This window comes from Cololabis saira, chromosome 7, assembly GCF_033807715.1.
Source record: "Cololabis saira isolate AMF1-May2022 chromosome 7, fColSai1.1, whole genome shotgun sequence".
Taxonomy (NCBI): Eukaryota; Metazoa; Chordata; class Actinopteri; order Beloniformes; family Belonidae; genus Cololabis; species Cololabis saira.
Window position 1 is genome coordinate 25,542,924 of NC_084593.1, and position 18,328 is coordinate 25,561,251.

The following is an 18,328-nucleotide window of genomic DNA, read 5'->3' on the forward strand; positions in this document are numbered from 1 at the left end:
ACAGTATTAGTACATACAAGTACATATAAGTATAACCCACAAAACAGTATAATAGTAAATAATGAAAACACAGAAGTTATAAAGAAACTAAACCAAAACCCCAATTCCTAACATGCATGGTTATTGTATGTATGAAAAAAAATAACAAAAAAGCAGCAAAATTGATTAATCACTAAACAATATCTTTACAATTTCGCAAAATAATTTTTTCTTGTTTTAAAAATGTTCCCTATGATCAGTAATATTTAACATAACACCCATGTCCCTACTCTCTTCCTGGAAGAAAAAAAACACCATCAAAAAAACAATAGTCTGCCACCTCTGCTATATAAACAGTACAAATGTTTGACATTGATTCTCAAATGTTGAATTTGGGTTAAAATTGCTGGATAGAAGTAGGCACTGGAGACATTCTCAGCATCCTTCACCCGGAATGGCAGCTACACAGTAAGTTCTAGCCCATGAAACTACATGGACACAAGAATGTTTCAAAGCATGTGGCGCACATGCTTAGCAAGCAGGAAGAAATCTCATTGGCTGTTGATAATCTGGGAAGATACCTTCAAAGTCCCTCCTCCACGCAACTAACCATGAGAGTTGCCATATTTGTGTGTGTGTGCGCGCGTGCGCGTGCCCACAGTTACAGTGTGACTAATGTATTACATATGAGGTTGATAATTGACCCATTGTCAAGCGCCGCCCCCGTTGCTACAGTAGGTTGGACAAAGCTGTCATCTCTCCCATCCAATTCCATTGTAAAAAAGGGGTTTAACATCCCTACATTTCCAATTATTGTACCAAGGAAAATCAACAGCAACTAGATATAAATAAAAAGGAAAACTTAGTGTACTGTGTAGTGAGTTTAAAAAACTGTGGTTTTTGGAAAAAACTAGATATTTTGATGAGTATAGCTGATAGCATGGTGGAAGGGTTGAACTGCAAGTCTGGCCGTCCATATAACTTTATCCAAAGCAGGCAGTTTTCGTTATTTACCGTTGGTTTGGGGATTAAATGTATTCCTGTGATTCTCTCTGGGTAGCGGGTGTCACCGAGTACACCACTGAAATACTGTAAGATAAATAAATGAATAAATATAGCTATGGGTTGTAGCCTGCTGCAGAGTCGACTGCACTGTGTGGAGTTTGTCCCCAAGTGTCCCTTTTACAAATACAAAGTTTTAAAAAAAATAATCCAGTGATTTCAATAATGATACAAGGCAAGTAAAAACTGTTTTTTCCATTGATGTGAATGAAAGAGACGGCTGTTTTGTCCAACCGGATATACAGAATGGTCAGTCAGGGACCAATCAGAAGGCTAACAGAGGGTCAAATAGAAATGGCATGGCTGACGTAACACTTAACTTGAGCTAACATGTATCTGCAATGAGTGACTTATTGCACTTTACATTAATAATACCCTAAAGGTAATATTAATGTAATATGAATCTATTCCAGTATCTCTTCTGGAAATAAAGGTATTTGTGCAATTATGCTTTCTAGGTCAACCAAGACTTTTTCCAAGCTATCTGCTGCCTCCCTCACTGATAGAATGAATTTCATGATCTCAGTTTTCATCTGAGCTTTCTTTGGGGAAGACTGGTTTTGTGTGTGTTCAGCAGTGTTGGACTCTTGCAGCAATGAGGTGGACGATCCTGTGATTTCAGAGATTGACACAGAGTCATCAGTATCAGACACTGAACTGGAAGAAGTTGCACCTCGCTGTTTTGCTGCTCTATCTTGTTTCATGTTGTGAATCTCTTTTGCATCCATGGCAATGAAGAAGATGTCTACTGCTATGAACAAACCAGAAAGTATACCTGTTGCTACTTCTGCAACACGGACCGTCCTGGATGCTTGAGCAGCAATTCTGCCAATGTTCACCACTCTAGCTAGTCGAATGAGTTCAGTGACGCCGCTCAAGCCTCTTCCTGCCCTTAAACCAAGCCGCCTCAGGTTTTCTTCTCTGAAATTGCCATCACCTTCACATGTTTGTGGATATCGGCTACTGATTGTCTGTAGGCTGTAGCTAATCTCCTGGAGCCAGGTGACAACTGCACTGATTTTCTGTTCAAACTCTTTGATGATACTGTGAACAGCTTTGCGATCAGTGGATTGGTTCACCATATTAGTTATGTTTGAGACACCGGCAGTGAGTCCACCTAGTGCACCCACCCCCACACCAACTCCTGTGACAATAAGAGAGGCTCCCAAAGTAAAAGGGGCCAGTATAAGCCCCACGATTGATGTAATTCCTCCCGCTGCTCCAATCACTCCTCCTGCAAGGCTGCCGATGGTGGTGCCTTCATGAACACGCTCCAAACCATCAGCCAGATCCCTCAATGCCTTCAGCTTGGCCTGGAGTTCCTTCACTGTTGTTATGCACTAAAAAGAAAAAGAAAAAACACATAGTATTTCAATCTAATAAACAAGACAACAAAGATGTATATATGTCTTGAAAGGAGAAGTAAAGTTGAATTAAGAAAAACTCCCAGCTTTTAAAAAATAACAGCTTGCCAAAATGTATGCTTACCTGAACACACCTAAATAAACCTATTTGTGATGCTGAGCATTCTCAGACTAGTAATGCATTTGTTAACCTGGGGAAGTTCCAGTAGATTACATTGTATTTACATTACAAATCAACTTAACACAATCAAGCTGAAAAGCAATGAGTTTTGCTAAAGTTTGACTTTTAAAAGTAAAAAGATATTTACAAAGTGTGAACTGAAAACACAATCAATGGTGCTGCTAGAAAATAAGCTTAAATTGATAAATCCCACAATAGACCACCAAACAAAAATGTAACGAGCTTGATCTGCCAGAATCGCAAACAAAGGTGTCCAAAGGCAGATCAGCAAAGCTGAACTTCAAATCATGATCCTGTCAGTCAGTTCTGTTGGTTTCTCCAGCTTCTGTAAAGTCAAGTCCTTTCCAGCAACAGCTGATACACTTTTTGTGGAGTTCTAACCCAGTCAAGACAATCTTTGTAAAGCACTTTGCGTTGCCTTTGTGTATGAAATATGCCATACAAATACATTTGGCTGTGTTGTCATTTTACCAGGTTTGCATGCAGCACACAATTTTGGAGTGTGAACATGTCAATGTTGTTTTTTTGCACATGGCATTGCCAGAAAAACACCTATGGCATAAATTCAACACCAAATCTGTTATGAATCGAAATCCAGAATCTGAGCATCAAAATCCAAAATCTTAGAAGCAAAACCCAGAGTCGCTATCCAGGGAATCAAAATCTCCGAGCGAGAGTGCAATCGTCTTTAAGGGTGATACTTTTCTTTTCTCTCCATAATCTCCATTCTCCAGTCTCCATTTTTTAACTGTCTTTTTCAGGTAAGACCTGAATGTTCACATAGTTTCAGGTTTTCAATAAAAGCTATCAGTGTTAGGAATACTTTTTTTAAATGATGGTGCTGAATCATGTGGTGTCACATGGTCAAAAATAAAGTGTCCTCTGGGAAAGTGATTAAAACATTGTTGTTATGGGAATGTCATACCTTTGTTGAGAGAGCACATAAAATGAAAGGACGCTCCAAGATCTCATTGGCTGATGGCCTTTCATGAGGTTCCTTTTGCAACATATCAATCAGGAATTGACACAGTTCTGGTGAGAAATCCTCTGGGAGGGTTGGACAATGACCACCAATTATTCTCGGCATAAGCCTGATTGGAGTCTCTGCAGAGAACTATAGAAGAGAAAGAAATGTACAGTTCGGACAACATTCTATCTTTTTTTCTCTCAACGAATAAAGTTCTGGTAGTAGGAAAAATATGCAGACTTCTAATCAGTCCCAGGCAAAATGTGCATTTATTAGAAGCATAGTCTTCACAGAGTAGAGAAGACTGTATGTTTAGGTTTCACTATGGCAGTCTGCTTAAGGAACGCCTAAACACTGCAGCAGCAAGAAGTAGCCTACAATAAACCTTGGAGGAGACTTTTGATGAAACTGTCAACGGGCCAACTGTAATTAGACCAATAGAAATGAATAATTCATCAACATAGCTACATTTACCTCATTCTTAAATCATTTAATGACTGTAATGTATATCATTGTTTAAAATCTGCAGTGTAGAAATCAGAGTTACGCGCTTTGTAATGATGCATTTTAAAAAGGTTTGTGAATTTGTGACAAATTTCAAGATGATAGTGAAGCGCTTGAATTTCTGTAAGTTCTTTGACAATCCATAATTTATTTGACATTGATATGATCACTAAAAGAAATTGTTACATTATCTACTCTGGCATATTACAAGAACGACAGTTGTTTGTGTTTGTTTACAGCACAGTCTTCATTCTCATACCCTGGTAAAGAATACTGTTGTTAAATTTCAACAGATGACATGGAGAGTGGATCCTAGTGCTCAGATGACAAAGATAACAAATGCTCTTACATGCTTTTGCTCACAACAGACACAAACATGTTGTCCTTCCTATTATGGTTTGCTTGTGTACTTCATGGTCAGATCAAATGGTGGTGCCAGTCAGCAGACACTCAAAGTGTAACTTGACTAGAGACAAGTAGCAACTTACCGCTGGCTTCTTCGTACAAAGCTCATAGAGTATGCATCCCAAAGACCAGATGTCACTGAACATGAAAAAAGACAAAATCAAAAATACTGTCAAATAGTTTATTTAAAACATCTACTTTTATAGATCCCAAATCCATCCAACCATCACTCTGAATATTTACATGAGACAACTTGTTAACAACATGTTAACAACTTTTACACCCAGCCTAATCTCAGGCTTATGTTCTAAAATAACATGTGCCCCTTGAACACGGGGCTCCTGGGTATACGAGTTCCTGTTCTTGTTGTGACACGGCGAGACGGTTCAACTTAAAGCCCAGATCCAGGTGATGATCATAATGCTGTGACTGGGTTCATACCAGACATTGAGACCGGTTTACCACAACATACATTGAAGTTCTTAGCTGATTTCAGTTGTTTACAAATTATTACATTCAATTTTAGTTTAGTTTAGTTTTTGTTTTCATTATACCATATTTATTCTTTTGTTGGACTGTAGGTCTGTAGTCATTAAATACATTTGAAAGAACATATCTATCTATCTATCTATCTACAAAGGTTTTGTTGTAAATAAAAAAAATAAACAATGAGGACATTTTTAATCATTAATATCACAAAAAAAAATCAATATATACCTTTTTGAATCATAGGTCCCCTTTGTGAAGACTTCAGGTGGGAGGTAATTTATGGCTTCATTTGAATTTGTGGTTGACCTATTTCATGAAACATGCACAGTCAAAGTAAAGACAGTATTAGTAAGGGATATTGCCGGACGAGGTGTACATTAACATAAATATGTGGATGACGCGACAACTTAGTTGAATCTGTGAGAGCCTTGAAAAAAGTTTAGGGTACTAGTAGTAACAGCTTCTGACAAACACTGATGCTTTTATGTTACGTTTCATGAATCTTTCCAAATCCGCCCAAGCACAAGATTCCACATCCTGTCAGGAATACCTTCTGGAAAAAGGCAAGAGAAAAGAAGTATTAATTTCAATCCCAATATGCCTTTTTATCATAAATATTTAGTTTGAATGATTAGATGACAATATAACTTCTGTCAGAAGTAAAAAGAGATGATGTATTGTTTGAAAAAATACTAGTATTATTATAAAAAGTGTCATACCTCCGGAATCAGATTTTTGTGAAGCAACCCTTTTTCATGAATGATTTTCAGAGCCATACAGATCTCAACAATCCAACTCAGTACCTAGAAAACATGTTTTATGACAGTATAAATAGTAGGGGTAAATAGGATGCCCCATAGATCATAAATTGGACTGAAAATGTGAAATAAAACCTAGGCCTGGGACGATAATCAATAAATCAATTAATCGCACGATAAATGAAAATGGACTCGATAATTTTTCCGGCCTCGATAAATGGCCATACGCACGCATATTTGTTTTTTTCGTCTCCGGCCTCCAAACACACTGGATGATAAGAGGGCTCACTCTGTGCATCGGTCTTAGCACCTGGGCACGTTTGTTCCTTAGCGGAAAAAAATGAACGGAGTGAACCATCTTGTCAATCATTCAGACTCTTTGTATCTGTGAGGGGAGGCGGAGCCTCGGGTTGAATCCCCTGAGTTGAATCCCCCCGGGCAGACTTTCTTTTCCTCCGCTTAGTAATATGCTTAAATTCAGCGGGTTGTCTCGTCTGATCTGAGGTCATAGGCGAAAAAAAAGGAGAGCGCGGGTGGAGAGGAGAGGGGCGGTGGCGGCCCGGAGGCCGGCCGTCTCTCTCCCTCCAGCCTGCGGCTCAGTGCTCGGGTGATTGCCGGGCGCGCCGGCGCGGCAAGGGGACGAGCCAGAGCTCCGTCACCCCACGCGTCCGCCGCCAAGATCGCCCAAGTGGATGGGAGCGTGTGTCCGCCTCCGCCGGCCTTCGCAGGCGCAGTGGTACGCGGTTAGCGCGGAGACCTGAGTCCACCTGAGGACTCAGGTGGACTCGGCACTCCCTTTTTCCTCTCACCCCCGCGGGTGAGAGCTGCTGTTTGGGGGGGTGGCGGTTTCTGTGAGGGGTGCGGAGGTCCCCAGGCGGGTCCCGCACGTTGCGACCGGGCGTCCCGATGGTCTGCACTTGGGGGCACGAAGGCTCGAACCCCCTGTTTGCTTGTTTTATTTGTTTTACATATTTAAAAGTTCTCCAATGTCAAATAAAGGTTTAATTATTACATTTGAAAGGGTGTACTTGCATTATTATGATATATTAACATTACATAAGTGCTTATTTTTGTCTCGACAATGTCGACAATAATATCGTTTATCGTCAATAATTTGTGGGACAATATATCGTCCAGCAAAATTTGTTATCGTCCCAGGCCTAATAAAACCCATGACCAGCCAATCTCATTATGTTTCTCTTTGATGTAGAGAATTAGTCGGATTCCTCTTAATTAGGGCCCGTGCACTTACAGTGTGAAGGCCCTATTTTATCCGTAGGAAATGCAAGCCAGGCCTGGTGAAGAATTTGATATTTAAAAAAGCGTTACCGTGGTGACGATAGATGCCAAAAAGTGTGCCCCCCCTTCATCTGATTGGTCCATATTTGATAGTTCCTATTTTTCTGCCATAACCTTTGAATGGTTTGACATACAGAGTGGTGGGTGGTGTCATCGGACTCAGTTTTGACTCCTTCACCTTAATTGGTGCAAATTAGCCCCGCTCCTTCTTTTGATTGGTCGATATGTGATAGATCCTATTTTCTGCCATAACTTTTGAATGGTTTGACATAAAGAGTCATGGGTGGTGTCATCAGACTTAGTTTTGAGTCCTTGATCTTTATTGGTGAAAATTGCACGCACGAGGGCCGTTCATCGCTGCTTGCAGCCTTAATTTGACTTTGATACCAGGAGGTAGGAGGTCAGGAGGTTTGTAGTTTTCTGTTGGACATGCTGCTGTTTGATGACGCTTTGAAAAAGGCTGCAGTTCACCACCTCCACTGTCACAGGTATGAAACCTCTTTTCTAAAACGCTGACAGTTTGATGAAAAGAACACTAAAACTTTTAGCTTTGTATCAACATAAAGCATACAAAAAGGAGTGCACTGAAGTAGGAAAGCTGGTGAATGACTATTGTGAGTTTTGAAAAAAAACAACCTGTTGATCCAAGGTGTTATTAGTAATTCTTCAGCCATCTTGGTTGTTTTGAATAATAGTGATCACACATCACGCTCACTCCTGCCCTGATGCAACCAAGCACCAACCATCTAACTTCCAGGTTGGTACTACCCCAGCGGTACTACTCTGTAAAACAGAATGTTAGACTGTGTCTGCCAGCAGCTCTGCAGCTATTTTAGCGAGGATTGGTTGTAGGAGCTAGTACCCACAACAAACTTTGACATATGGTGGTGGGGCATGTTCCTGTCGACTCCCTGGCCAACATAGATGCGAGGAGTATGAAGAAAAAAAGGCTTCAAAATCACTCTTCAGAAATCTATGGGTCACGTGACTAATATTTTGCCCATTGTATTTACATTCTACGGTTGATATGGTTACCTATGTTCTCCACAAGTGGACGGTAGTGGACATAAGTGAATGGAAATAGTTTACATCCGTTTCATGAGAGAGTTTTCACTAAGAGAGTGGGTGGGGCTGGCCGGGATATAATATTGCCATACCTCAGACTCTTGTAGAGAATCTTGTGTCGTTTCTTTGATCTTTGAAGCAAGGTTCCCTCCTTGACAGTAGTCCATCATAACATAGTTAATGTTTCCATCTTTATGACACAAGGAAAAACAATGCATTCAAATTTATAGCAAAGTTTCTTAAAGAAAGTTTTTCATTTTGTCTGAGCTCAATATTGTATTGTTAGCACTAAGAATTAGGTAGGTATTTTAGAATTTACCTCAATAATTGGCTTTTTGAATTTGTTTCATCACTTCAATAACTTAAAGGGGCCCTATTATGGCATCTAATGTCTATTTTAAACAGGCCTTGAATGTCTTAAAAACAAGCTTTTGATTGTTTTTGCTAAATAAATTAGACATTCAGCCTCTGAGCCATGTCTTTATCATCCCAGTCTCTAACCTCATTATCTATGTGGGATTCTGAGTGGGCGGGGAGGCTATAATAATGAGGCTCTGTGCTGATTGGGTGCTTGAATGACGCGATACACCTCTACGAAAAAATTGCGGAAGCTCCGGCCGGCGGAGTTACACTGTGTCCTAACTGCATGTGATGCGAGCGATTGTCAGCGACAAAATCAATTCCATTGCTTTATTTTCTATTGACTGTCCTAACTGGCCGCAGCGACGCAGCGCTGTTTTGAGCCTTAACATGTGTCGGACGCCCTGCTTCTATTTTCTTCCTGTCGCTCGCGTTGAAAGCCGGTTGAAAGCGCTGTAGGAAACGGTCATGTATGAGGAATGGCTGATCCAGTTAGTTGAAATGAGAAGTTGTCTCTATGATACCTCCTCATTTCACTACAAAAACCTCAATAAAGTGGCAGCTGACTGGAGGGAGATGGACAGAGAGCGTCCGATGTCCTGCAGTGCAACGCGATAGTCGGACGCTCGCATGCAGTTACATGGTTTTATAGTTGTGGGCGTGGTTTTCATTTTGGTTACGTAACGAAAGTGAGCAGAATCTGAACGGCTCGTAGAAGCCACATTAGACTGGATGGCTCATCCAGGCGGCTGTACAGACACTGCAGAATTTGGTTGCTTTCCTCCTTCTCTGAGTTGGCAGGCTGAGGGGAGACCACTTTATATATGTTAAAGCAAGACAAAACCTGTTTTTCATAATAGGTCCCCTTTAACTTCCAGTGACGGGCTCATGTACAACAATATAAGTTTGTCAGACTTAAAATCTATTTTTGTGATTTATAGAACTATAATCAGAATTGACATTAAAAGACTGGTATATTCCAGGACCAAGATAATTAAATTGTAGGAAGCTAAATTTATACCATGTTGCAAATTACTTTAAAAAAGAAAAAAAAGAACTTGAGGCAATAAAATCTTGTGTACCTCAATGCCAGGTCATGTATGTCATTGAGTCATTTTATACTTTCTCAAATAAATATATTTTTTTCTTCCTTTAGAAGACTTGTTTTATTATATAGGTGGCCGAGCTTCTCTTAGTGGTCAGTGGGTTTCTGCCAGATAGCCATTACATTTTAGAATAAAGCCAAACACAAAAAACAAACACTTCTCCATTAACAGGGTGATATGATGATGTCTGGATTCATAATATTTTAATGCTACAAACAAAACACAAGAGACAGGCTGTCAATATTTACCTTGTAAAGTCTCCTTGATGTTCACAATATGTGGATGGCGTATTGTCTTAAGGATTTGTATCTCTGACGTTAAGGGTGCGGTAGTTAGTTTCTGTTTAAAAGATAACAAACATTAGAAAAGCATAGTTATCTGTCATTCTCATTAAGCAGCAACCTTTGTTCATCATAATGTACATATTTCTCATGAAAATAATCAATTTAAGCCTCTGAATAATTTATAATTAAATCTGCACTCTTTTAGCTTATCCTCGATTAGTATTTAGGGATCTATGCAAATATGTACCAACTCATTTCACTGTCACTTACTACAGTGTTTAGACAATGTAACTGTGTGTGTTCACACATTATCCCTGGCCCCCTCAGATACATGCAGAAAAGCAGCAGAAATGTGATCATACATACTAAATGTAAACATCAGTCAAACTGAAATTTTCACACAGAAACAAAATCAGAAACTGCAATGTAACAAAATAATCTGAGGAGGGTCCTGGGCAATGAGCATAAGAATATAAAGGTAGCCTAGCTGCTATTTCAGGTTATTTCAGGTTATGGTAAAGGTAAAGTATTTGATATTTGAATATGTTAAACATTAATAGATGTCATTGGTGGTTAATGCAAAGGGCAACAGTGGCTCAGGTAGTAGAGCGGATCATCCAATGATCAAAGGATTCGCAGTTCGATCCCAGCTCCCCCTCAGTCATCTGTCGTTGTCTCCTTGAGCAAGACACTTCACCCTCCTTGCCAGTGAGGGCATCGCTGGTGTGTGAATGTTGTATGAATGTGGTCGGACAGTTAGGTGCATATTGCTCCCTCAGATCAGCAAGTAGTGGCCTTCTGATCATCCCCAGGACCCGACTTGTGACCAAAGGTGATCGAGCTTTTGCAGTCGGGGCCCCCAAACTTTGGAACTCTTTACCTGCTGAGATCAGGTCAGCTAAATCCCCCACTGCTTTTAAATCTTTACTAAAAAAAATCTTTTTTAGAAAAGCTTTTATTGTGGTGTGAATATTGTTATTAATTTTAGACTTGGTTATTGCTGTCTTATGTTCTTATCCACTATGCACTGTATTCTTATCTTGATGTATTTTATTGTTCTTGGGAAGCACTTTGTAACTTTGTTAAGAAAGGTGCTATATAAATAAAGTTTATTATTATTATTATTATTATTATTGACTGCCAAGTTTCTGTCAGGCCAGATGTGGCTACTCACTTAGTTTACCATCACCAAGGGTGAATGAATAATAGAACTATTGTGAGTGCTTTGAGTGTCCTTAGAAAAGTGCAATACAAATCTAATCCATTATTATCATGGCTTTTATTCAGAGGGAATAGATACATTTTATGTTAATAATTATTAACTAATATATAAATAATATAAAACTAATCTGCACAATTTAAGAAGAAAAAATAAGTTGTATATTTATCTTACCCCTTGATGTCTGGGGGTGGCATATTGGCTGCTTTGCACCATTCCCTGAATCAAAACAATAAAAACAGATTTGTGCAATGTAAAAAAAATATATATAAAAGAATCATTATATAAAAACCCAATAGGCCTATACTATAATTTTATTTATATAATTTTATATGTCAGGCACTAAAGGCTCAATGTCATATTTTAGTTAATGTCCTGTAAATCAGACCAAACTTTTCTTTTACCTGCTGTCCATGGATCTTCTTAATGAAAAATGTGTCATCACCCTTTGTAGCAACAACATAATTTTCAGCTTCCTTTGAAATCACAAAGCCTTCCTTTGCCAGCGTGCTCTGTTCACTCCCCATCTCTGACTTTTTCCTAAACACAGGGAAATCATTAAAAAAGATAAAAGTAGTAAAAGGAAAACAAAAAGAAAATTATTGCATAGCACATTATCAAGAGCACTTTGTGAAAAAGAGGTTGTTACAGCGGTTCTTCCAGCTTACATTAGTTAAACAAAAAAGAAATATCAGGACCAAAGGCCAACCTGCCAGCTGTTAATCTTTATTTAAAATGGTCAACTCCCTTTTTTATGATTTTTTACTGACAGTAATCAGACAATGGGAGCCGAGAGCTTAGGGGAAGTAATGCAGGGAAGGCTCACTGGCTGGGACTTAAAACTTAACTGGTTCTGCAAGGTTTTGTTTGTCCTTATTCTACTTTCTCACACACTGCATAATACAGTCGTTTAGCTCTACAGTAATGGGATCTTCAGGCAGAAAAACATTTACATGTATTCCTAATAAAATAATTAAGGTGAAAATAAAAGTTTAGTACATACCCAGATGCAAGGTGGCCAGAAGTCAGTGAGTGTCTCAGAATTTACTCCGGGAACGAAATGTGGGTTGGAATTTATACTGGAGAAACAGAAAGTGAAAGTAAACGGAGCAGAACAATATTTGCATTTTATATGCCTTTTACATATCAGTGATCAGTTCTTTTGTATCAGTTCTTTAATCATTTCTTTGAACGTATTCTTTTCTCACACCATTTACCTTATTACTTATTATTATTATGCTCTTGCCACAATGGTATCTGTTATGTGTTACACCTATGTTCATATGACACTTTTGAAGCAGTTATAATTCCTCAACCTCTCCAAATTATCCCTCTTAAAATGTATAATTTATTGTTTTTTTTTTCATATCTTTCTCTCTCTTGCTTTGTCTTTCTCTCTTTCTAACTTTTTACAGACACTGGGGTGAAGATAAAGTTATCTTGCAACCATTACAACCAATAGTGCCACCAGTTTCTACTTACTTTTTATGTTAATTCACTTAGATAACTTTTATGCAAAGTACTGAAAGATTTTGTGCATGTTGTTAACCTTTACTCTGTCCGGATGCCAGACCGTAGTCGACCACCACAGGGGAGAAGTCGTCTCCGGGGCCGAATTGCAGCTCAGATTGATCACTTCAGGATTAACCCCCTTCACGTTTCACCGCAGTGGAGAACACAAACACTCCGAGTTGGGTGGTGATACGTTGCGACTTTACTTTTTTAATCACTCCAATGTACAGTAAAGTCGTCTCCTGCTTCAATCCGCTCACACGTCCTGCACCTCTCGCACGTGCTCCAACTCGTTCTCACTCTTGCTCGCTCACTCACGCACGCACACACAGCACATCTGCATCGCTACTCTCATAGCAGTGTTCTTTTGTCTACTGCACCATAAGAAAACCAGAGAACACAATCAAATGTCACAATATTTTACAGCTCGAGGTATACTTGTCTGAAACCACGGAGGTTGAGTTGAAGCTCTCTCTGACAGGAAAGACTGCCAAACGTTCCCAGCAGACTCTCAATACGTTTGGGCCTACCAGGTCTAACTCACCTCGGGCAATCAGAGTGGATCAGATTCCTGCCCATCTCAAGAAGATTGGTTGCAGAGCCTGGGCCATGTGTTGTGGTGAGTCCGACTATATCTTTCCGGAACTTCTCAACACTGAGCACCAGCTCAGGCTCCTTCCCCACCAGACAGGTGACATTCCATGTCCCTAGAGCCCGCCTCTAATGAAGGTTTTCATTTCTCTGATGATGCCATTTCTCCACTGGGTACACAGACAAAAACTTAAATACACTCAGTAATTTCAGCTTTATCACGTTCATTATCTATGCCATTCAATTTGCCAGAGTCTGTCACAGGTGTTCCTAGTTTGTCTCACATGAGGAAAATGATCAGAAGCTGCTTTGCACTCCTGCATTTGAATTGTAATTTACATCAACAGGTTTATTTGTGTGTGTGTGTGTGTGTGTGTGTGTGTGTGTGTGTGTGTGTGTGTGTGTGTGTGTGTGTGTGTGTGTGTGTGTGTGTGTGTGTGTGTGTGTGTGTGTGTGTGTGTGTGTGTGTGTGTGTGTGTGTGTGTGTGTGTGTGTGTGTGTGTGTGATCACGGTTTTTTCACTTCCTGTTTTATTTTGAAGCCCATGTCTTTGTGTTTGAGTTCAATTCACTTTATTTGTTGAACAGGGGCCGTACACCAGCAGACATACGAGACGAGATATGACATCCATGCCAACAAAACACAACATTAAAAAATACTACTGAGCTAGATAAAAATCATTAAATAAAACATGTTACAATTGATAAACCAATAATTAAGTGACCATAAAGTTTAAGTGCTAAGTGCTTAAGTGCAAGAGTTTGTAAAGTGCTAATGCATATTGCACATTGCCCTATTGCACTTTTCTAGCACACACTGACATGTGTGTGCTGATGTTATTGCACAAGTTGGCATTATAGCATACATATTTGTTAATATGTATGGACCTTTGTACATTTGCATACATATTAAATGTATGTAATGATACAGTAACGGGCCACGACAGGACTTGTTTATCACCAGCAACACCCCCCCCCCCCCCCCCCCCCAAAAAAAAAAACAAAAAAAAAAAAAAAAACAACCAACCCCTTACATTAGAAACTCAGTTATCAATTACAGTTACAATGTCAAATTTATTCTAATAACCCAATTAATGTTCACACCTCTGGTTTTCAGATTTTCAGCCAGATTTTAAGTTTTGCTTTAAAAGAGGGTAAAGTAGAGCTGTCTCTGATAGTTGTAGGAAGACTATTCCAATAGCCCGCCCCCCAAGATGGACAGAACATTCCTGCCGAACGCAGTGCGCCTGCAGGGAAACTCAACATCTCCTCTGTCGCAGGCCCTGGTGTTCATGCCTTTGACAGACCTTTTTTAAATTTTTAAATTCCCTCAGAGGTGGCGGAGCTAGACCATGTAGGCTTCTTTGGATAAAACAAGCAAATTTGAAAACTCTAACTATAAAAGCTTTAAAAAAATCATACTTTTTAAGGATATGACAGATGTGATAGGAGTATGTTTTTTTTTAATCCAATGTCTTTAAGGCTTTTTTATAGAGTGACTATCGGTTTAAGTGCTTCAGAACAGTGCCCAGCTTGTAAAGCAGTAATCGATATGAGGAAAAAAAATCATACAGTGTAAAAACATGAGAGCTGCAGTAGTGGACAGTGAATTCCTTATTTGTCCAAAATTAGCTAGATTATATTTGACCGACTTTGTCACCTTTTTGATGTGTTTCTTAAATGAGAGAGTTGAGTCAAGGACGACTCCAAGATACCTGAACTCATTTACCAGAGGAAGCTCCTCTCCTCTCAGAAACACACCAGTTTTAGGTGGCTGTTTGGCGAAAAACATGCAGACACTTTTTTTAACATTTAGGGAAAAGCATGTGCTTTCCAGCCAGTCCTGAACAATCGTCATTGCCGAGGTAAGAATCTGGGCAGCCTCTGTGGTGTTTTTTGCGGGGACAAAAATAGCCGTGTCATCCGCATAAAGCTGGGCATGGACATTTTTACAGCAATCAAAAAAGTCATTAATATAGACAGAAAATAAAAGGGGACCAAGGACTGATCCTTGGGGGACCCCTACTGGACAGTTTTGGTAAGTGGATTTGGCACTGTTAATCACAACACACTGTTTTCGATCTGTGAGATAGGATCTGATCCAGCTGATCGCCTGAGCAGAGACATTAAACTTGACAGTTTTGTCAGCAGTATGTGGTGGTCAACGGTGTCAAAGGCCCTCTTGAGGTCTAGGAAGACGGCTCCCACAGTGGCGTCTATCAAGGACACATTTAGTCTTTTCCACAAACATAGTTATGGCAGATTCTGTTGAATGATGAGCCCGGAAACTGAACTGCATTGGATGCAATGCTGTAGGTCCACTATTAAGGACCCTTTATCACTATGGCTGCATTTCACTGTTCACAAAGAAAAACTAAACAAATAAGTCTTGACATGTTCTCACGAAAAGAAACACACTTACACAAAATTCCATAGCTAGACCATAAGATTGGACTCCTTATCAGGTAACCAAAATGGTTGGTGGTAAAAATATAGCCATCTCAAAATACAAAATGGCTACAAACATAATATTTTGACAGAACTCTTTGGCACAATTCAAAAGCTGTCGGGTTGTGTTCCACCTTGTGTTCTGGTTATTTATTTCATGCTGTGAATGTGTTAGGTGCATTTCAAGGACATTATACGATCCGAGTCACCAAGCGGAGTTCAGAACGGGGTGGTGCTAGTCAATTCGTTGAAGGGGTTCAAACAAGAAATCAGAATCAGAAATAAGTTTATTGCCAAGTCGTTTAATACACACAAGGAATTTGTTGTGGTGATTGGTACAGAGATCACCAATATCAAAGTGCATCTGTCAAATTTGTAACGAGCACAGCTGTCTTGCAATGTACGTTGTTAGACTGACCAAAAAGTGAAAGAAAAACAAATTGCATTTAGTTCATTTAGTCTCCAAGCCGACTCCCTGCAGATATTGAACAGTAAGTCAGTTCAACCAAAGCAACAATCTAGGAAGATAAAAAGTGGAGCATTTGTTACATTTTGTTAAATAATAAAAAACACCTCCAAACAGAATGGCAGAGTCTGGTATACCTCAGTAGACCCAAATGTGAACTATTGTTGCATACTGTAATAGTGTGACACGTCTTACATATTGCGAGGCCACTGAAAGCTGTCAAAATCTTTTGCTCCAGATATAAATTATAATGAGTGACTTATGGTGTTTGTCATTTCACCGAGATACACTTGGGTTACAGGAGTTACATATCCTGCCATTCCAGCTCATTTTCTTCTTGAAATAACTCTGTATTATCGATTATGTGTTCAAGTTCATCTAAGACTCTTTGCATTTTGTCTACTGCTTCCCTCAATGATAGAACAAATTTCATGATCTCAGATCTGATTTCATCTCTCTTTTTTGAAGATGGGTTCTGTGAAAGTTGTGGTTCAGGTGTATCAGAACCTTGCATCAGTGGGCTGGACAATGGTCTGGCTTGGTCAGGCACAAAGTCTCCAATTTCTGATGCAGAACTGGAAAATGTTTCACTTCTCTCTTCTTCTGCCCTTGCTTTTCTTATATTGTGAATCTCTTTTGCATCCATGGCAATGAAGAAGATGTCTACTGCTATGAACAAACCAGAAAGTACACCTGTTGCTACTTCTGCAACACGGACCGTCCTGGATGCTTGAGCAGCAATTCTGCCAATGTTCACCACTGTAGCTAGTCGAATGAGTTCAGTGACGCCGCTCAAGCCTTTTCCTGCGCTTAAACCAAGCCGCTTCAGGTTTTCTTCTCTATAATTGCCATCACCTTCACATGTTTGTGGATATTGGCTACTGATTGTTTGCAGGCTGTCGCTAATTTCCTGGAGCCAGGTGACAACTGCACTGATCTTCTGTTCAAACTCTTTGATGATGCTGTGAACAGCTTTACGATCAGCGGATTGGTTCACCATATTAGTTATGTTTGAGACACCGGCAGTGAGTCCACCTACAGCACCCACCCCCACACCAACTCCCGTGACAATAAGAGAGGCTCCCAAGGTGAAAGGGGCCAGTATAAGCCCCACGATTGATGTAACCCCTCCCACCGCTCCAATCACTCCTCCGGCAAGGCTGCCGATGGAGGCACCTTCATGAACACGCTCCAAATCATCAGCCAGATCCCTCAATGCCTTCAGCTTGGTCTGGAGTTCTTCAACTGTTGTTTTGCACTATTCAAGAAAAAGGGACAAATGTATTATTGACAGTATAAATGTATTGTATCATTATATGTACTGTTGGATTTTGTGTTTTGCTTTTTTTAAGAAGCAAACCCAACCCCCCCCCCCCCCCCCCCCCCCCCCCATGGGCTGCGTTGTTCTGTGCTCAGAGTTTAGAGGGCCAATCTGCACATGCAATTGATGCTGACCTAAGCAGGAAATCAATTTAAAAGTTTGCCGAGGGTTGACATATTATTTTCCATTATGGAGTGCCAAGCTTACCTTCTTGCAGATTATCATGTGATAGTCAGCTGGGTAAACTCTAGCAATACAGAACCCATATGTAAATTTATTTTTGATATTTGTAAGTCAAATGAGAATCAAACACATGTGTATGCATCCTAATGATTTAACCCCTAGCCCTGTCTCTATGAAAAACCTGAATGTCCTGATGGACCGTGAAGAGGAAAATTCTCAGGAGGGCCTTTCATGTTAGGGTTTTTCATCTGCTCGTCATTTAGTGCGGTAACATGCACATCTAAATCAAGCTATTGGCAACACTAGCTAAGGATTGAACTGGAGTTTCCGAAAATCCAAGTGTACATGCACGAGAAGACAATCGATTATTGAGTGAGGTGCGTTCGACTCTGCAATGTTAGGTGGCACCACACGCACTTTTGCGTTGGCGTTCTTCCAGTTACTTCTGTGTTGTTCATCATCTTCTCCTCCTACTGTGTTGATATTCTGGCTTTCGCGGTTTCGTCACCTCCGGAAGGGGGGAATCCTGGGGCAGTCACTCGCTCGGCTAAGCGTGCGTTGCGTATACATGCCGGAATAACTCTAACTAGGACGGCATTATCTGGCACTAATAGCTCGATCTCAAGAGCTTCAGTTCAGTTCGACTACAGCCCGTTTCAGTTGTATACATGGCTTTTGATAATTCAATATCGGTCAGATTAAGGCAACAATTCAATTTTCTGTTAGGGCATGTAAACGTACTGATTGTGTGAAAACACTGGGGCGG

The 18,328-nt window shown here is 40.0% G+C and overlaps 2 protein-coding genes across 7 annotated transcripts in view; both read right to left on the reverse strand.

Annotated features, from left to right (window-relative positions):
• Positions 1–311: 311 nt before the first annotated feature.
• Positions 312–13,228, reverse strand: LOC133446977 (serine/threonine-protein kinase 4-like). Of its 3 annotated transcripts, none has more exons than XM_061725237.1 (13): positions 13,099–13,218; positions 12,592–12,693; positions 12,046–12,121; positions 11,447–11,582; positions 11,217–11,261; positions 9,788–9,878; positions 8,166–8,263; positions 5,671–5,754; positions 5,443–5,504; positions 5,180–5,257; positions 4,546–4,600; positions 3,512–3,700; positions 312–2,381 (listed from the first exon to the last, which is right to left on the reverse strand). In XM_061725237.1, exons 4-13 carry the CDS (start codon positions 11,567–11,569, stop codon positions 1,446–1,448), a joined length of 1,761 nt encoding a protein of 586 aa, XP_061581221.1. In that variant the 5' UTR covers positions 11,570–11,582; positions 12,046–12,121; positions 12,592–12,693; positions 13,099–13,218; the 3' UTR covers positions 312–1,445. The 3 variants fall into 3 exon arrangements, with proteins under 3 accessions (XP_061581221.1, XP_061581220.1, XP_061581219.1); XM_061725236.1 differs by having other exon boundaries at positions 12,592–12,928; XM_061725235.1 differs by lacking the exon at positions 12,592–12,693 and having other exon boundaries at positions 13,099–13,228.
• A 2,639-nt stretch (positions 13,229–15,867) lies between these two features.
• LOC133446979 (calcium/calmodulin-dependent protein kinase type II subunit beta-like) overlaps positions 15,868–18,328 on the reverse strand; it is a 41,763-nt gene continuing 39,302 nt past the window's right edge. For all 4 annotated transcript variants that reach the window (XM_061725241.1, XM_061725240.1, XM_061725238.1 and 1 more), the window contains one exon: positions 15,868–17,316. In XM_061725241.1, coding sequence (XP_061581225.1) covers positions 16,363–17,316 — 954 coding nt within the window. In that variant the 3' untranslated portion in view covers positions 15,868–16,362. The remainder of the gene's footprint in view (positions 17,317–18,328) is intronic.

What these genes read in the sequence shown, in the direction of transcription:
- LOC133446977 (XM_061725235.1), bottom strand. Translation starts at nt 11,569, where the DNA reads ATGGGGAGTGAACAGAGCACGCTGGCAAAGGAAGGCTTTGTGATTTCA. An exon ending in CCACCCCCAGACATCAAGGG is followed by an intron (nt 9,879 to 11,216) that starts GTAAGATAAATA and finishes TCTTTTAAACAG; the next exon opens with AAACTAACTACCGCACCCTT. An exon ending in TTTGTACGAAGAAGCCAGCG is followed by an intron (nt 3,701 to 4,545) that starts GTAAGTTGCTAC and finishes TCTCTTCTATAG; the next exon opens with TTCTCTGCAGAGACTCCAAT.